We start from the raw sequence: 17,758 nt of genomic DNA on the forward strand, positions 1-17,758 counted from the left end.
GTATGTATATGTATACATACACACACATACTTTGAAACCCAAAAAATAGCAGTTTCCCTTCTTTTCTTTCTCTACATACTATCCCTGGGTGATATCATCAACCCCATAGCTTCAGCCTTTAGCCGTGAACCATAGAAAATGATTCCAGAATCCCTATCTTCAATTGTATTATCTCTTGAGCTCCAGGCACATGACTTCCACTGCCTCCTGGACTTCTTTTCTGGGCCTCAGTCTCCCCCATCCATCCAAGGAGAGTTTTACCTGCCCAATCTGTGACTCCCAGCTAATGTGAATCTTAAAAGAAGTATTGTAATGGCTCTTAATCCTTTATGTCAATCAGTATTTCCCAGCAATAAGATGTTTATTCGTGCTATTGAGGTGGGAGTGGATTTAATGGACAAATAGGCTTGAAAAATGTTTGCATACCATACACTCAGTCTGCAAACTGAACTTGAAGCTCACCTGTGCAGGGCTCTCTTGGCTGAAGGTCCTCAGAAAATACTTCTTGATTGATTAATTTACTGAGTCTTTTCCTCCACAATTTGTTAGGTGTGTAGTGTCCTGGAGAGCTTAGAGCAAGAATACCGGAGAGATGAGGACTGGTGTGGCGGACGAGATAAACTGGGGCCAGCAGCAGAGATCGACCATGTCATTCCACTCATCAGCAAACATTTGGAACAAAAGGAGGCCTTTCTTAAGGTCAGAGCACGTCGTCTTCCAGGGTCTTCAACTCCAGCGTCTTGTTTGTCCATTCACCTTATCTCTCTCTCCCCTCTCTTCTCTCTCTTTGCTTATCACCTTTTCTTCTGTTAGGAATTTTCTGTACTTGACCACCTATTAGTGTGTTGTTTTTGTTCAATGGTCTGTTCAGTATCTGCACCTGCATTCAAACAGAACCCTTATTAATCAGCTCTTATTAATAAGATAAAAGCAGCCCTGATGACAAAACGGTTAAGTGCTGTACTGCTAACTGAAAGGTCAGTGGTTTGAACCCACCAGCCACTCCATGGGAAAGAAGACGTGGCAATCTGCTCCCATGAAGATTTCAGCCTGGGAAACTCTACAGGGCAGTTCTACTCTGTCCAGTAGAGTGCTGTGAATTGGAATCAACTCAGTGGCACACAACAAGCACTTATAAGATTAAACAGCAATTGTTGTATACAAGGGCTTAAAATTACTTAAAAAGGCCTTCCTTTTCCAAAGCACAAAATTTAAAACGAGTTTAAGTAGAGCATATCAAGGATTTTAAATAAAGGTGTTAAGATATTTCTTCATAAAATTTTTAAAATTTGTTTCTTTTGAAGAAAAAAAAGAAAACCTTCTGGTCTGAACGTAGAGTTCAGTGACTAGAACGTGGAGTTCTCAATTTGTATGCATTAGTTGATCCATTTTAGATTCCTTCATTTTGGACCACCGTCCAGTTGATAAATTCATGAGCCACAGAGTTGATTGACCCACCGTCAGCCTTTTCCTTCTTTTCTCAGAGTTCCAAGAAGCCATTGCTGCTAACACAACATTTAAAATAAGCTGTGGTATCATGTGCTAAGTGTAAGAAGTTTCTAAAATTTGAAGATTTTGTCTAGAGGTAATTTAATTCTGAAAACTATGGATTCAAATTAGTGGACCAGCATGTATTAGTTTTACAGTCAGAGAAAAACAGTGCTTTTCAGATAATTCAGAAAATACAGGGTCTTGAGAAAAACCAGAAGTACTGTCAACAGATCTAGATTCTAGACCTGACTCACTTCACAACTCCTGCCTTTTCTGGGCCTCAGTCTCCCCCATCCATCCAAGGAGAGTTTTACCTGCCCAATCTGTGACTCCCAGCTAATGTGAATCTTAAAAGAAGTATTGTAATGGCTCTTAATCCTTTATGTCAATCAGTATTTCCCAGCAATAAGATGTTTATTCGTGCTATTGAGGTAGGAGTGGATTTAATGGACAAATAGGCTTGAAAAATGTTGGTAATTTCCATTTGGATTTGGAATATATGGTTAGTAGATTTGTTCACCAAATTTACTTTCTGAAGTCTAAAATAAACTAATGTTGAAGTGAGGTTATGTTCCCTGGCCTTAGACCAGTGGTCATAAAAGAGGCCTTCTGGGGACAGAAGGCCTGAGAGTGTCCGTAATGCCTAATTACCATGTAGATAGTCAAGCGATGACTGCCTTCTTATTTTTCTCTGAGATGTAAAGCAGGGAGCCCAGGGAGTAATTCTTTACTTGACCAAAGGACATCTTAGAGGGTGAGCCCTTTCAATTGGAATTGGAGTGTCCATGAACCAGAAGTGACCTCCAGAGCTGCAGAATCCTCCTAACAGTCCAGCCCTCAGGCTTGAGTCCTACAAAGGCGGAAGGAGGGCGCCCCTGTCCAGTGTCTTGGGTTCCATGCATGTACTGGGAGTGGGACCTCACACCCTGGTCTCTTTTAGGCCTGCACCCTGGCACGGCGGAACGCTGAGGTGTTCCTGAAGTACATCCACAGGAACAACGTCAGCATGCCCAGTGTCGCCAGCCACACCCGGGGACCTGAGCAGCAAGTAAAAGGTCAGCGGGAGAACTTCTGGGTCACTGGTCACTACAGCAGCATGGACCAGAAGCCCCACCCCTTCCTGAAACAGTCTGTACCTCATCTTCATGTGTTCTCAGATTTCCTGTTCCTTCTTCTTAGAGGAGAGCAAGTTTGTTGTGGGCTTGGAGGGGGCAGTGGTGATTCGTGATCAATCCTGAATATGCATCAAGATTTTAGAATGGAAAAATGAGGATAAAATTTCCCCCTAAGCTTTTTCATTTATCTTAGAGCCTAGGGCACTGCTGTCTAATAGAATTTTCTGAGATAATGGAAATGTTCTGCATTGACGTTGTGCAATACCAGTGGACATATGTGGCTATTGAGCACTTGAAATGTGGTTAGTGGAACTGAGAAACTAATTTTGAATTGTATTTGATAGTAATTAATTTAAACGTTAGGAAGAAAGACTTGGCAATCTACTTCCGAAAATCAGCCAATGAAAATTCTATGAAACACAGCAGTCCAGTCTACAACAATCATGGGGATGGTGCAGGACCATGCAGTGTCTGATTCTGTTGTCCAAGGGGTCTCTATGAGTTGGAGGTCAACTCAATGACAGCTAACAACAACAGTTTAAATGCAAGCAATCATGGGTGGCTAGTGGCTACCAAACTGAACAGCAGAAGACTAGGGTATCTTATGGCCTGGGAACAAGATGTTGACTGGAAATCATAAAATGAAGGTCTAATCCTGGCTTTGTCACTTATTATCCTTTCTGAGAAATCCTCTGTAGTTCCCAGTGTTTGTTCCCTGGATTTCTGATGACTGGATTGGTCCTGTGGAGAGGCTTTGACGGTCATGGTTAGAAGCCAGCTGGGCCATGGGGCTGAAGTGGTTGGTTGGGCTTGTTCAGAGCCTTCCTGTGACACGCACTGTCTCCTCTGCCCTTCAGCCATCTTGAGTGAGCTCTTGCAGAGAGAGAATCGTGTCCTGCACTTCTGGACCTTGAAGAAGCGGCGGTTAGACCAGTGTCAGCAGTACGTGGTATTTGAGCGCAGCGCTAAGCAGGTACGTCCAAAGTTTTCCCTGGCTTTGCCTCAGTTCTGGGGGTGTATGGAGGCCCAGATGGCCAAGACTTGGGACAGTCCCAAAGAGAGCCACAGGAGCAGGCAGAATGGAGATGGGAGGTGAGGATGAAGAGAAGAAAGAGGAAAGGTTGTCATTTATCATGTGTTCAGCTTTTACCAAGCACTCTGTATTCAAAGTTTGGTACCAGGAGTTGTGAGAAGGTGCTGGAGGCAATTGTCCCTAACTTATGGATGATGCTGGGCCTGGCCTAGAAGAGTCTCCATTCTAAGGGAGGAAACACTCTTTGCTGCTAGGATGTTCCAAATCTGACAGGGGAGGGCTCATTTTTGAAAACAATTTCCGAGCTGATCAATCAAATTGTGTCAACATTTCCTGGATCCGCCATGCTGTCCCAAACCACAAGCCTTCATTGTCCCATGGCATGTTTTCCCACTGACCGCTGACTTTTGAGGGATTGGGTGTGTCGTCTCCTCCCACAGGCATTGGACTGGATCCAAGAAACAGGTGAATATTACCTCTCAACACATACCTCCACTGGAGAGACCACAGAGGAGACTCAGGAACTGCTGAAAGAATATGGGGAATTCAGGGTGCCTGCCAAGGTAGGAAGCATTCCAAACCCCTTCCCAAATCCACCTGACACTCCCCATTCTGTCCAATTTTACGTTATAGAACACTCAACATACAACTGCACCACCCTACCTCCCCAGCTTTGTCTTCAGGTGTTCTTCTATGTAAAATTTATGTAGCAGTGGAATGTGTGTACTTTCTTACCCTCTGAGGGATCATACACCATATACTTTCTTGCCTCTGTACCTTCCTCTAACATTTCTTTGCCTGGAATATTCTTCCCTTCCTTCCAGTTTATGCCTCTTTCCACTTCAGTGCCTTTTCCTCCTCTGTGATGCTGCCTAAACAGCCAGGAAATTCTCTTATCACATCCCTGCCCTACAGCCCTTGTTTTCTGTATAACGCTTAAGGCACCTGGCAGGGACAGTCCTGTTCTCCAATTATCTGTGTGCTATGTCATCTCCTGTATGAGCCAGCAAGATCTTGAAGGACAAGAACCATGCTTTATTAACGCTTTGTTCTCCAAGTTCCCTGACTGTATGTTACATATCGAAGGGAGGCAGCAAACATTCGTGAACATAAGGGAAAAAAGGAGGTTTGGGTAGATTTCAACACCTACTCCCAAATCTATATTTAAAATGATTCTTCTGCTTTAGCTCCTTATGCTCGCTCTCATTCTCAACTTAACTCTTCCTGTTAATGGGTTATCATTCTTCCATCTCTCAGATTCCAAACCGCAGGGTTATTTGTTATAAGAATGTCTGCAGGCTGACAAATCTAGCTGAGGAGCTTCCGATGAAAAACAACAGCCCCCTCTGCTACCCCAGTCCCACTTCTCAGAAACAAATCTCATTTAACCAGCCATCTCTGGTTTTAATCTTTATAACCAATAAAATCAATTTGAAATGGAAACCAAACTGCCCTTGAATCACAAGAGAGTAAATATGGGACACCTCATGACTGAATAGGGCAATAGAGTACATGGACTTATGCTCTGCCCCAAAGAAACAGATAAAGTAGAAGAGACGCTGAAGGTAAATGGTACTTCCTATATAGAAATCCACTAATGTAAGGATAAAAGTAAGATAAAGAAGATTTGGGTGGGGATAAGAGGAAAAACAAAGTTTTCTTGTGATGTGCTATAGACAATTCAATGAGAAGAACACAAATGATCCTTCCCTATTGTGAGTTTCAGAATCTCTACGGGGTCAAGGGAGATGATGAAAGGAAACCTTAATCATCTTGACATCTGGGGGAACTCCATCTCTTCTAAAAGCAAAACATTTTTTTAGATTCATTCATTTTTGTTTTTTACGATTCAGTGGTTATTATCATATTCACAAGGCTTTACAGCCATCATCACTGTCTAATTCCAGAACACTTTCATCACCCCAAAAGAAATCCCGTACCCATTAGCAGCCACCCCCATCCCTACCCTTCCCCCAGCCTCTGGCAGCCACTAATCTACTTTCTGTCTCTGTGAATTTGCTTGTTCTGGTCATTTCATATAAAGAATCATACAATAACTGGCTTTTTGTGTCTGGCTTCTTTCACTAGAATATTTTTAGGGTCCATCCATGCTATAGCATGTAGCAGTATTTTATCCTTTTTATGGCTGGATGATAGTCCATTGAATGGATATACTACATTTTGTTTATCCCTTCATCACGTGATACGGATGTTTGGATTGTTCACAGTTTGGGGCTATTGTGGATAATGTTCTTATGGACATTCACGTTCAGGAAGTTTTGGTATGAACGTGTTTTCAATTCTCTTAGGTATATGCCTGAAAGTGGAATAGCTGGGACAAATGGTAACTCTATGTTTAATTTTTTTGAGGAAATGTCAAACAGTTTTCCACAGCGGATGAACCTTTTACAATCCCAGCAGCAATTCCTCAGGGTTCTAGTTTCTCCACATCCTGCCCAACACTTGCAATTGTCCATCTCTTTGATTATAGCCATCCTGCCACTGCCACCGCCACCACCAACTGTCCATCTCTTTGATTATAGCCATCCTGCCACCACCACCACCGCCACCACCAATTGTCCATCTCTCTGATTATAGCCGTCCTGCCACCACCACCACCGCCACCACCAATTGTCCATCTCTTTGATTATAGCCCTCCTGCCACCACCACCACCGCCACCACCAATTGTCCATCTCTTTGATTATAGCCGTCCTGCCACCACCACTGCCACCACCAATTATCCATCTCTTTGATTATAGCCGTCCTGCCACCACCACCACCACCACCAATTGTCCATCTCTTTGATTATAGCCATCCTGCCACCTCCACCACCGCCACCACCAATTGTCCATCTCTTTGATTATAGCCATCCTGCCACCACCAACACCGCCACCACCAATTGTCCATCTCTTTGATTATAGCCGTCCTGCCACCACCACCGCCACCACCACCAATTGTCCATCTCTTTGATTATAGCCGTCCTGCCACCACCACCGCCGCCACCACCAATTGTCCATCTCTTTGATTATAGCCGTCCTGCCACCACCACTGCCACCACCAATTGTCCATCTCTTTGATTATAGCCGTCCTGCCACCACCACTGCCACCACCAATTGTCCATCTCTTTGATTATAGCCGTCCTGCCACCACCACCCCCGCCACCACCACCAATTGTCCACCTCTTTGATTATAGCCCTCCTGCCACCACCACCACCGCCACCACCAATTGTCCATCTCTTTGATTATAGCCGTCCTGCCACCACCACCACCACCACCAATTGTCCATCTCTCTGATTATAGCCGTCCTGCCACCACCACCACCGCCACCACCAATTGTCCATCTCTTTGATTATAGCCCTCCTGCCACCACCACCACCGCCACCACCAATTGTCCATCTCTTTGATTATAGCCGTCCTGCCACCACCACTGCCACCACCAATTATCCATCTCTTTGATTATAGCCGTCCTGCCACCACCACCACCACCACCAATTGTCCATCTCTTTGATTATAGCCATCCTGCCACCTCCACCACCGCCACCACCAATTGTCCATCTCTTTGATTATAGCCATCCTGCCACCACCAACACCGCCACCACCAATTGTCCATCTCTTTGATTATAGCCGTCCTGCCACCACCACCGCCGCCACCACCAATTGTCCATCTCTTTGATTATAGCCGTCCTGCCACCACCACCGCCGCCACCACCAATTGTCCATCTCTTTGATTATAGCCGTCCTGCCACCACCACTGCCACCACCAATTGTCCATCTCTTTGATTATAGCCGTCCTGCCACCACCACTGCCACCACCAATTGTCCATCTCTTTGATTATAGCCGTCCTGCCACCACCACCCCCGCCACCACCACCAATTGTCCACCTCTTTGATTATAGCCCTCCTGCCACCACCACCACCGCCACCACCAATTGTCCATCTCTTTGATTATAGCCGTCCTGCCACCACCACCACCACCACCAATTGTCCATCTCTTTGATTATAGCCATCCTGCCACCACCACCACCGCCACCACCAATTGTCCATCTCTTTGATTATAGCCATCCTGCCACCACCAACACCGCCACCACCAATTGTCCATCTCTTTGATTACAGCCGTCCTGCCACCACCACCGCCGCCACCACCAATTGTCCATCTCTTTGATTATAGCCGTCCTGCCACCACCACCGCCGCCACCACCAATTGTCCATCTCTTTGATTATAGCCGTCCTGCCACCACCACTGCCACCACCAATTGTCCATCTCTTTGATTATAGCCGTCCTGCCACCACCACTGCCACCACCAATTGTCCATCTCTTTGATTATAGCCGTCCTGCCACCACCACCGCCGCCACCACCAATTGTCCATCTCTTTGATTATAGCCGTCCTGCCACCACCACTGCCACCACCAATTGTCCATCTCTTTGATTATAGCCGTCCTGCCACCACCACTGCCACCACCAATTGTCCATCTCTTTGATTATAGCCGTCCTGCCACCACCACCCCCGCCACCACCACCAATTGTCCACCTCTTTGATTATAGCCATCCTGTCACCACCACCACCGCCACTACCAATTGTCCATCTCTTTGATTATAGCCGTCCTGCCACCACCACTGCCATCACCAATTGTCCATCTCTTTGATTATAGCCATCCTGCCACCACCACCGCCACCACCAATTGTCCATCTCTTTGATTATAGCCATCCTGCCACCACCCCCGCCACCACCAATTGTCCATCTCTTTGATTATAGCCGTCCTGCCACCTCCACCACCGCCACCACCAATTGTCCATCTCTTTGATTATAGCCGTCCTGCCACCACCACCGCCGCCACCACCAATTGTCCATCTCTTTGATTATAGCCGTCCTGCCACCACCACCACCGCCACCACCAATTGTCCATCTCTTTGATTATAGCCGTCCTGCTACCACCACTGCCACCACCAATTGTCCATCTCTTTGATTATAGCCGTCCTGCCACCACCACCCCTGCCACCACCACCAATTGTCCATCTCTTTGATTATAGCCATCCTGCCACCACCACCACCACCACCGCCACCACCAATTGTCCATCTCTTTGATTATAGCCGTCCTGCCACCACCACCCCTGCCACCACCACCAATTGTCCATCTCTTTGATTATAGCCGTCCTGCCACCACCACCCCTGCCACCACCACCAATTGTCCATCTCTTTGATTATAGCCATCCTGCCACCACCACCACTGCCACCACCAATTGTCCATCTCTTTGATTATAGCTGTCCTGCCACCACCACTGCCACCACCAATTATCCATCTCTTTGATTATAGCCGTCCTGCCACCACCACCACCACCACCACCACCAATTGTCCATCTCTTTGATTATAGCCGTCCTGCCACCACCACCCCCGCCACCACCACCAATTGTCCACCTCTTTGATTATAGCCCTCCTGCCACCACCACCACCGCCACCACCAATTGTCCATCTCTTTGATTATAGCCGTCCTGCCACCACCACCACCACCACCAATTGTCCATCTCTTTCATTATAGCCATCCTGCCACCACCACCACCGCCACCACCAATTGTCCATCTCTTTGATTATAGCCATCCTGCCACCACCAACACCGCCACCACCAATTGTCCATCTCTTTGATTATAGCCGTCCTGCCACCACCACCGCCGCCACCACCAATTGTCCATCTCTTTGATTATAGCCGTCCTGCCACCACCACCGCCGCCACCACCAATTGTCCATCTCTTTGATTATAGCCGTCCTGCCACCACCACTGCCACCACCAATTGTCCATCTCTTTGATTATAGCCGTCCTGCCACCACCACTGCCACCACCAATTGTCCATCTCTTTGATTATAGCCGTCCTGCCACCACCACCCCCGCCACCACCACCAATTGTCCACCTCTTTGATTATAGCCATCCTGTCACCACCACCACCGCCACTACCAATTGTCCATCTCTTTGATTATAGCCGTCCTGCCACCACCACCCCCGCCACCACCACCAATTGTCCACCTCTTTGATTATAGCCATCCTGTCACCACCACCACCGCCACCACCAATTGTCCATCTCTTTGATTATAGCCCTCCTGCCACCACCACCACCGCCACCACCAATTGTCCATCTCTTTGATTATAGCCGTCCTGCCACCACCACCCCCGCCACCACCACCAATTGTCCATCTCTTTGATTATAGCCGTCCTGCCACCACCACCCCCGCCACCACCACCAATTGTCCATCTCTTTGATTATAGCCGTCCTGCCACCACCACCCCCGCCACCACCAATTGTCCACCTCTTTGATTATAGCCGTCCTGTCACCACCACCACCGCCACTACCAATTGTCCATCTCTTTGATTATAGCCGTCCTGCCACCACCACTGCCATCATCAATTGTCCATCTCTTTGATTATAGCCATCCTGCCACCACCACCGCCACCACCAATTGTCCATCTCTTTGATTATAGCCGTCCTGCCACCACCACTGCCACCACCAATTGTCCATCTCTTTGATTATAGCCGTCCTGCCACCACCACCCCTGCCACCACCACCAATTGTCCATCTCTTTGATTATAGCCATCCTGCCACCACCACCACCGCCACCACCAATTGTCCATCTCTTTGATTATAGCCGTCCTGCCACCTCCACCACCGCCACCACCATTTGTCCATCTCTTTGATTATAGCCGTCCTGCCACCACCACCCCCGCCACCACCAATTGTCCATCTCTTTGATTATAGCCGTCCTGCCACCACCACTGCCACCACCAATTGTCCATCTCTTTGATTATAGCCGTCCTGCCACCGCCACCGCCGCCACCACCAATTGTCCATCTCTTTGATTATAGCCGTCCTGCCACCACCACTGCCACCACCAATTGTCCATCTCTTTGATTATAGCCGTCCTGCCACCACCACCACCGCCACCACCAATTGTCCATCTCTTTGATTATAGCCGTCCTGCCACCGCCACCGCCGCCACCACCAATTGTCCATCTCTTTGATTATACCGTCCTGCCACCACCACTGCCACCACCAATTGTCCATCTCTTTGATTATAGCCGTCCTGCCACCACCACCACCGCCACCACCAATTGTCCATCTCTTTCATTATAGCCGTCCTGCCACCACCACTGCCACCACCAATTGTCCATCTCTTTGATTATAGCCGTCCTGCCACCACCACCCCTGCCACCACCACCAATTGTCCATCTCTTTGCTTATAGCCATCCTGCCACCACCACCACCGCCACCACCAATTGTCCATCTCTTTGATTATAGCCGTCCTGCCACCACCACTGCCACCACCAATTGTCCATCTCTTTGATTATAGCCGTCCTGCCACCACCACTGCCACCACCAATTGTCCATCTCTTTGATTATAGCCGTCCTGCCACCACCACCCCTGCCACCACCACCAATTGTCCATCTCTTTGATTATAGCCATCCTGCCACCACCACCACCACCACCGCCACCACCAATTGTCCATCTCTTTGATTATAGCCGTCCTGCCACCACCACCCCCGCCACCACCAATTGTCCATCTCTTTGATTATAGCCGTCCTGCCACCACCACTGCCACCACCAATTGTCCATCTCTTTGATTATAGCCGTCCTGCCACCACCACCCCCGCCACCACCAATTGTCCATCTCTTTGATTATAGCCGTCCTGCCACCACCACTGCCACCACCAATTGTCCATCTCTTTGATTATAGCCGTCCTGCCACCACCACCACCGCCACCACCAATTGTCCATCTCTTTGATTATAGCCATCCTGCCACCACCAACACCGCCACCACCAATTGTCCATCTCTTTGATTATAGCCGTCCTGCCACCACCACCGCCACCACCACCAATTGTCCATCTCTTTGATTATAGCCGTCCTGCCACCACCACCGCCGCCACCACCAATTGTCCATCTCTTTGATTATAGCCGTCCTGCCACCACCACTGCCACCACCAATTGTCCATCTCTTTGATTATAGCCGTCCTGCCACCACCACTGCCACCACCAATTGTCCATCTCTTTGATTATAGCCGTCCTGCCACCACCACCCCCGCCACCACCACCAATTGTCCACCTCTTTGATTATAGCCCTCCTGCCACCACCACCACCGCCACCACCAATTGTCCATCTCTTTGATTATAGCCGTCCTGCCACCACCACTGCCACCACCAATTGTCCATCTCTTTGATTATAGCCCTCCTGCCACCACCACCACCGCCACCACCAATTGTCCATCTCTTTGATTATAGCCGTCCTGCCACCACCACTGCCACCACCAATTATCCATCTCTTTGATTATAGCCGTCCTGCCACCACCACCACCACCACCAATTGTCCATCTCTTTGATTATAGCCATCCTGCCACCTCCACCACCGCCACCACCAATTGTCCATCTCTTTGATTATAGCCATCCTGCCACCACCAACACCGCCACCACCAATTGTCCATCTCTTTGATTATAGCCGTCCTGCCACCACCACCGCCGCCACCACCAATTGTCCATCTCTTTGATTATAGCCGTCCTGCCACCACCACCGCCGCCACCACCAATTGTCCATCTCTTTGATTATAGCCGTCCTGCCACCACCACTGCCACCACCAATTGTCCATCTCTTTGATTATAGCCGTCCTGCCACCACCACTGCCACCACCAATTGTCCATCTCTTTGATTATAGCCGTCCTGCCACCACCACCCCCGCCACCACCACCAATTGTCCACCTCTTTGATTATAGCCCTCCTGCCACCACCACCACCGCCACCACCAATTGTCCATCTCTTTGATTATAGCCGTCCTGCCACCACCACCACCACCACCAATTGTCCATCTCTTTGATTATAGCCATCCTGCCACCACCACCACCGCCACCACCAATTGTCCATCTCTTTGATTATAGCCATCCTGCCACCACCAACACCGCCACCACCAATTGTCCATCTCTTTGATTACAGCCGTCCTGCCACCACCACCGCCGCCACCACCAATTGTCCATCTCTTTGATTATAGCCGTCCTGCCACCACCACCGCCGCCACCACCAATTGTCCATCTCTTTGATTATAGCCGTCCTGCCACCACCACTGCCACCACCAATTGTCCATCTCTTTGATTATAGCCGTCCTGCCACCACCACTGCCACCACCAATTGTCCATCTCTTTGATTATAGCCGTCCTGCCACCACCACCCCCGCCACCACCACCAATTGTCCACCTCTTTGATTATAGCCATCCTGTCACCACCACCACCGCCACTACCAATTGTCCATCTCTTTGATTATAGCCGTCCTGCCACCACCACTGCCATCACCAATTGTCCATCTCTTTGATTATAGCCATCCTGCCACCACCACCACCGCCACCACCAATTGTCCATCTCTTTGATTATAGCCGTCCTGCCACCACCACCACCGCCACCACCAATTGTCCATCTCTTTGATTATAGCCGTCCTGCCACCACCACCCCCGCCACCACCAATTGTCCATCTCTTTGATTATAGCCGTCCTGCCACCACCACCCCCGCCACCACCAATTGTCCATCTCTTTGATTATAGCCGTCCTGCCACCACCACCCCCGCCACCACCACCAATTGTCCACCTCTTTGATTATAGCCATCCTGTCACCACCACCACCGCCACCACCAATTGTCCATCTCTTTGATTATAGCCCTCCTGCCACCACCACCGCCGCCACCACCAATTGTCCATCTCTTTGATTATAGCCGTCCTGCCACCACCACCGCCGCCACCACCAATTGTCCATCTCTTTGATTATAGCCGTCCTGCCACCACCACTGCCACCACCAATTGTCCATCTCTTTGATTATAGCCGTCCTGCCACCACCACCCCTGCCACCACCACCAATTGTCCACCTCTTTGATTATAGCCATCCTGTCACCACCACCACCGCCACTACCAATTGTCCATCTCTTTGATTATAGCCGTCCTGCCACCACCACCCCCGCCACCACCACCAATTGTCCACCTCTTTGATTATAGCCCTCCTGCCACCACCACCACCGCCACCACCAATTGTCCATCTCTTTGATTATAGCCGTCCTGCCACCACCACCACCACCACCAATTGTCCATCTCTTTGATTATAGCCATCCTGCCACCACCACCACCGCCACCACCAATTGTCCATCTCTTTGATTATAGCCATCCTGCCACCACCAACACCGCCACCACCAATTGTCCATCTCTTTGATTACAGCCGTCCTGCCACCACCACCGCCGCCACCACCAATTGTCCATCTCTTTGATTATAGCCGTCCTGCCACCACCACCGCCGCCACCACCAATTGTCCATCTCTTTGATTATAGCCGTCCTGCCACCACCACTGCCACCACCAATTGTCCATCTCTTTGATTATAGCCGTCCTGCCACCACCACTGCCACCACCAATTGTCCATCTCTTTGATTATAGCCGTCCTGCCACCACCACCGCCGCCACCACCAATTGTCCATCTCTTTGATTATAGCCGTCCTGCCACCACCACCGCCGCCACCACCAATTGTCCATCTCTTTGATTATAGCCGTCCTGCCACCACCACTGCCACCACCAATTGTCCATCTCTTTGATTATAGCCGTCCTGCCACCACCACTGCCACCACCAATTGTCCATCTCTTTGATTATAGCCGTCCTGCCACCACCACCCCCGCCACCACCACCAATTGTCCACCTCTTTGATTATAGCCATCCTGTCACCACCACCACCGCCACTACCAATTGTCCATCTCTTTGATTATAGCCGTCCTGCCACCACCACTGCCATCACCAATTGTCCATCTCTTTGATTATAGCCATCCTGCCACCACCACCGCCACCACCAATTGTCCATCTCTTTGATTATAGCCATCCTGCCACCACCCCCGCCACCACCAATTGTCCATCTCTTTGATTATACCCGTCCTGCCACCTCCACCACCGCCACCACCAATTGTCCATCTCTTTGATTATAGCCGTCCTGCCACCACCACCGCCGCCACCACCAATTGTCCATCTCTTTGATTATAGCCGTCCTGCCACCACCACCACCGCCACCACCAATTGTCCATCTCTTTGATTATAGCCGTCCTGCTACCACCACTGCCACCACCAATTGTCCATCTCTTTGATTATAGCCGTCCTGCCACCACCACCCCTGCCACCACCACCAATTGATCATCTCTTTGATTATAGCCGTCCTGCCACCACCACCCCTGCCACCACCACCAATTGTCCATCTCTTTGATTATAGCCATCCTGCCACCACCACCACCACCACCGCCACCACCAATTGTCCATCTCTTTGATTATAGCCGTCCTGCCACCACCACCCCTGCCACCACCACCAATTGTCCATCTCTTTGATTATAGCCGTCCTGCCACCACCACCCCTGCCACCACCACCAATTGTCCATCTCTTTGATTATAGCCATCCTGCCACCACCACCACTGCCACCACCAATTGTCCATCTCTTTGATTATAGCTGTCCTGCCACCACCACTGCCACCACCAATTATCCATCTCTTTGATTATAGCCGTCCTGCCACCACCACCACCACCACCACCACCAATTGTCCATCTCTTTGATTATAGCCGTCCTGCCACCACCACCCCCGCCACCACCACCAATTGTCCACCTCTTTGATTATAGCCCTCCTGCCACCACCACCACCGCCACCACCAATTGTCCATCTCTTTGATTATAGCCGTCCTGCCACCACCACCACCACCACCAATTGTCCATCTCTTTCATTATAGCCATCCTGCCACCACCACCACCGCCACCACCAATTGTCCATCTCTTTGATTATAGCCATCCTGCCACCACCAACACCGCCACCACCAATTGTCCATCTCTTTGATTATAGCCGTCCTGCCACCACCACCGCCGCCACCACCAATTGTCCATCTCTTTGATTATAGCCGTCCTGCCACCACCACCGCCGCCACCACCAATTGTCCATCTCTTTGATTATAGCCGTCCTGCCACCACCACTGCCACCACCAATTGTCCATCTCTTTGATTATAGCCGTCCTGCCACCACCACTGCCACCACCAATTGTCCATCTCTTTGATTATAGCCGTCCTGCCACCACCACCCCCGCCACCACCACCAATTGTCCACCTCTTTGATTATAGCCATCCTGTCACCACCACCACCGCCACTACCAATTGTCCATCTCTTTGATTATAGCCGTCCTGCCACCACCACCCCCGCCACCACCACCAATTGTCCACCTCTTTGATTATAGCCATCCTGTCACCACCACCACCGCCACCACCAATTGTCCATCTCTTTGATTATAGCCCTCCTGCCACCACCACCACCACCACCACCAATTGTCCATCTCTTTGATTATAGCCGTCCTGCCACCACCACCCCCGCCACCACCACCAATTGTCCATCTCTTTGATTATAGCCGTCCTGCCACCACCACCCCCGCCACCACCACCAATTGTCCATCTCTTTGATTATAGCCGTCCTGCCACCACCACCCCCGCCACCACCAATTGTCCACCTCTTTGATTATAGCCGTCCTGTCACCACCACCACCGCCACTACCAATTGTCCATCTCTTTGATTATAGCCGTCCTGCCACCACCACTGCCATCATCAATTGTCCATCTCTTTGATTATAGCCATCCTGCCACCACCACCGCCACCACCAATTGTCCATCTCTTTGATTATAGCCGTCCTGCCACCACCACTGCCACCACCAATTGTCCATCTCTTTGATTATAGCCGTCCTGCCACCACCACCCCTGCCACCACCACCAATTGTCCATCTCTTTGATTATAGCCATCCTGCCACCACCACCACCGCCACCACCAATTGTCCATCTCTTTGATTATAGCCGTCCTGCCACCTCCACCACCGCCACCACCATTTGTCCATCTCTTTGATTATAGCCGTCCTGCCACCACCACCCCCGCCACCACCAATTGTCCATCTCTTTGATTATAGCCGTCCTGCCACCACCACTGCCACCACCAATTGTCCATCTCTTTGATTATAGCCGTCCTGCCACCGCCACCGCCGCCACCACCAATTGTCCATCTCTTTGATTATAGCCGTCCTGCCACCACCACTGCCACCACCAATTGTCCATCTCTTTGATTATAGCCGTCCTGCCACCACCACCACCGCCACCACCAATTGTCCATCTCTTTGATTATAGCCGTCCTGCCACCGCCACCGCCGCCACCACCAATTGTCCATCTCTTTGATTATACCGTCCTGCCACCACCACTGCCACCACCAATTGTCCATCTCTTTGATTATAGCCGTCCTGCCACCACCACCACCGCCACCACCAATTGTCCATCTCTTTCATTATAGCCGTCCTGCCACCACCACTGCCACCACCAATTGTCCATCTCTTTGATTATAGCCGTCCTGCCACCACCACCCCTGCCACCACCACCAATTGTCCATCTCTTTGCTTATAGCCATCCTGCCACCACCACCACCGCCACCACCAATTGTCCATCTCTTTGATTATAGCCGTCCTGCCACCACCACTGCCACCACCAATTGTCCATCTCTTTGATTATAGCCGTCCTGCCACCACCACTGCCACCACCAATTGTCCATCTCTTTGATTATAGCCGTCCTGCCACCACCACCCCTGCCACCACCACCAATTGTCCATCTCTTTGATTATAGCCATCCTGCCACCACCACCACCACCACCGCCACCACCAATTGTCCATCTCTTTGATTATAGCCGTCCTGCCACCACCACCCCCGCCACCACCAATTGTCCATCTCTTTGATTATAGCCGTCCTGCCACCACCACTGCCACCACCAATTGTCCATCTCTTTGATTATAGCCGTCCTGCCACCACCACCCCCGCCACCACCAATTGTCCATCTCTTTGATTATAGCCGTCCTGCCACCACCACTGCCACCACCAATTGTCCATCTCTTTGATTATAGCCGTCCTGCCACCACCACCACCGCCACCACCAATTGTCCATCTCTTTGATTATAGCCATCCTGCCACCACCAACACCGCCACCACCAATTGTCCATCTCTTTGATTATAGCCGTCCTGCCACCACCACCGCCACCACCACCAATTGTCCATCTCTTTGATT

The 17,758-nt window shown here is 50.0% G+C and overlaps 1 protein-coding gene across 21 annotated transcripts in view; it reads left to right on the forward strand.

The window, feature by feature from the left end:
- Window positions 1-17,758, forward strand: part of KALRN (kalirin RhoGEF kinase) — a 792,110-nt gene that overhangs the window by 475,023 nt on the left and 299,329 nt on the right. For all 21 annotated transcript variants that reach the window (XM_049878536.1, XM_049878496.1, XM_049878604.1 and 18 more), the window contains 4 exons: window positions 550-699; window positions 2,432-2,546; window positions 3,464-3,579; window positions 4,080-4,202. In XM_049878536.1, coding sequence (XP_049734493.1) covers window positions 550-699; window positions 2,432-2,546; window positions 3,464-3,579; window positions 4,080-4,202 — 504 coding nt within the window. The remainder of the gene's footprint in view (window positions 1-549; window positions 700-2,431; window positions 2,547-3,463; window positions 3,580-4,079; window positions 4,203-17,758) is intronic.

Source organism: Elephas maximus, chromosome 1, assembly GCF_024166365.1.
Source record: "Elephas maximus indicus isolate mEleMax1 chromosome 1, mEleMax1 primary haplotype, whole genome shotgun sequence".
NCBI lineage: Eukaryota > Metazoa > Chordata > Mammalia > Proboscidea > Elephantidae > Elephas > Elephas maximus.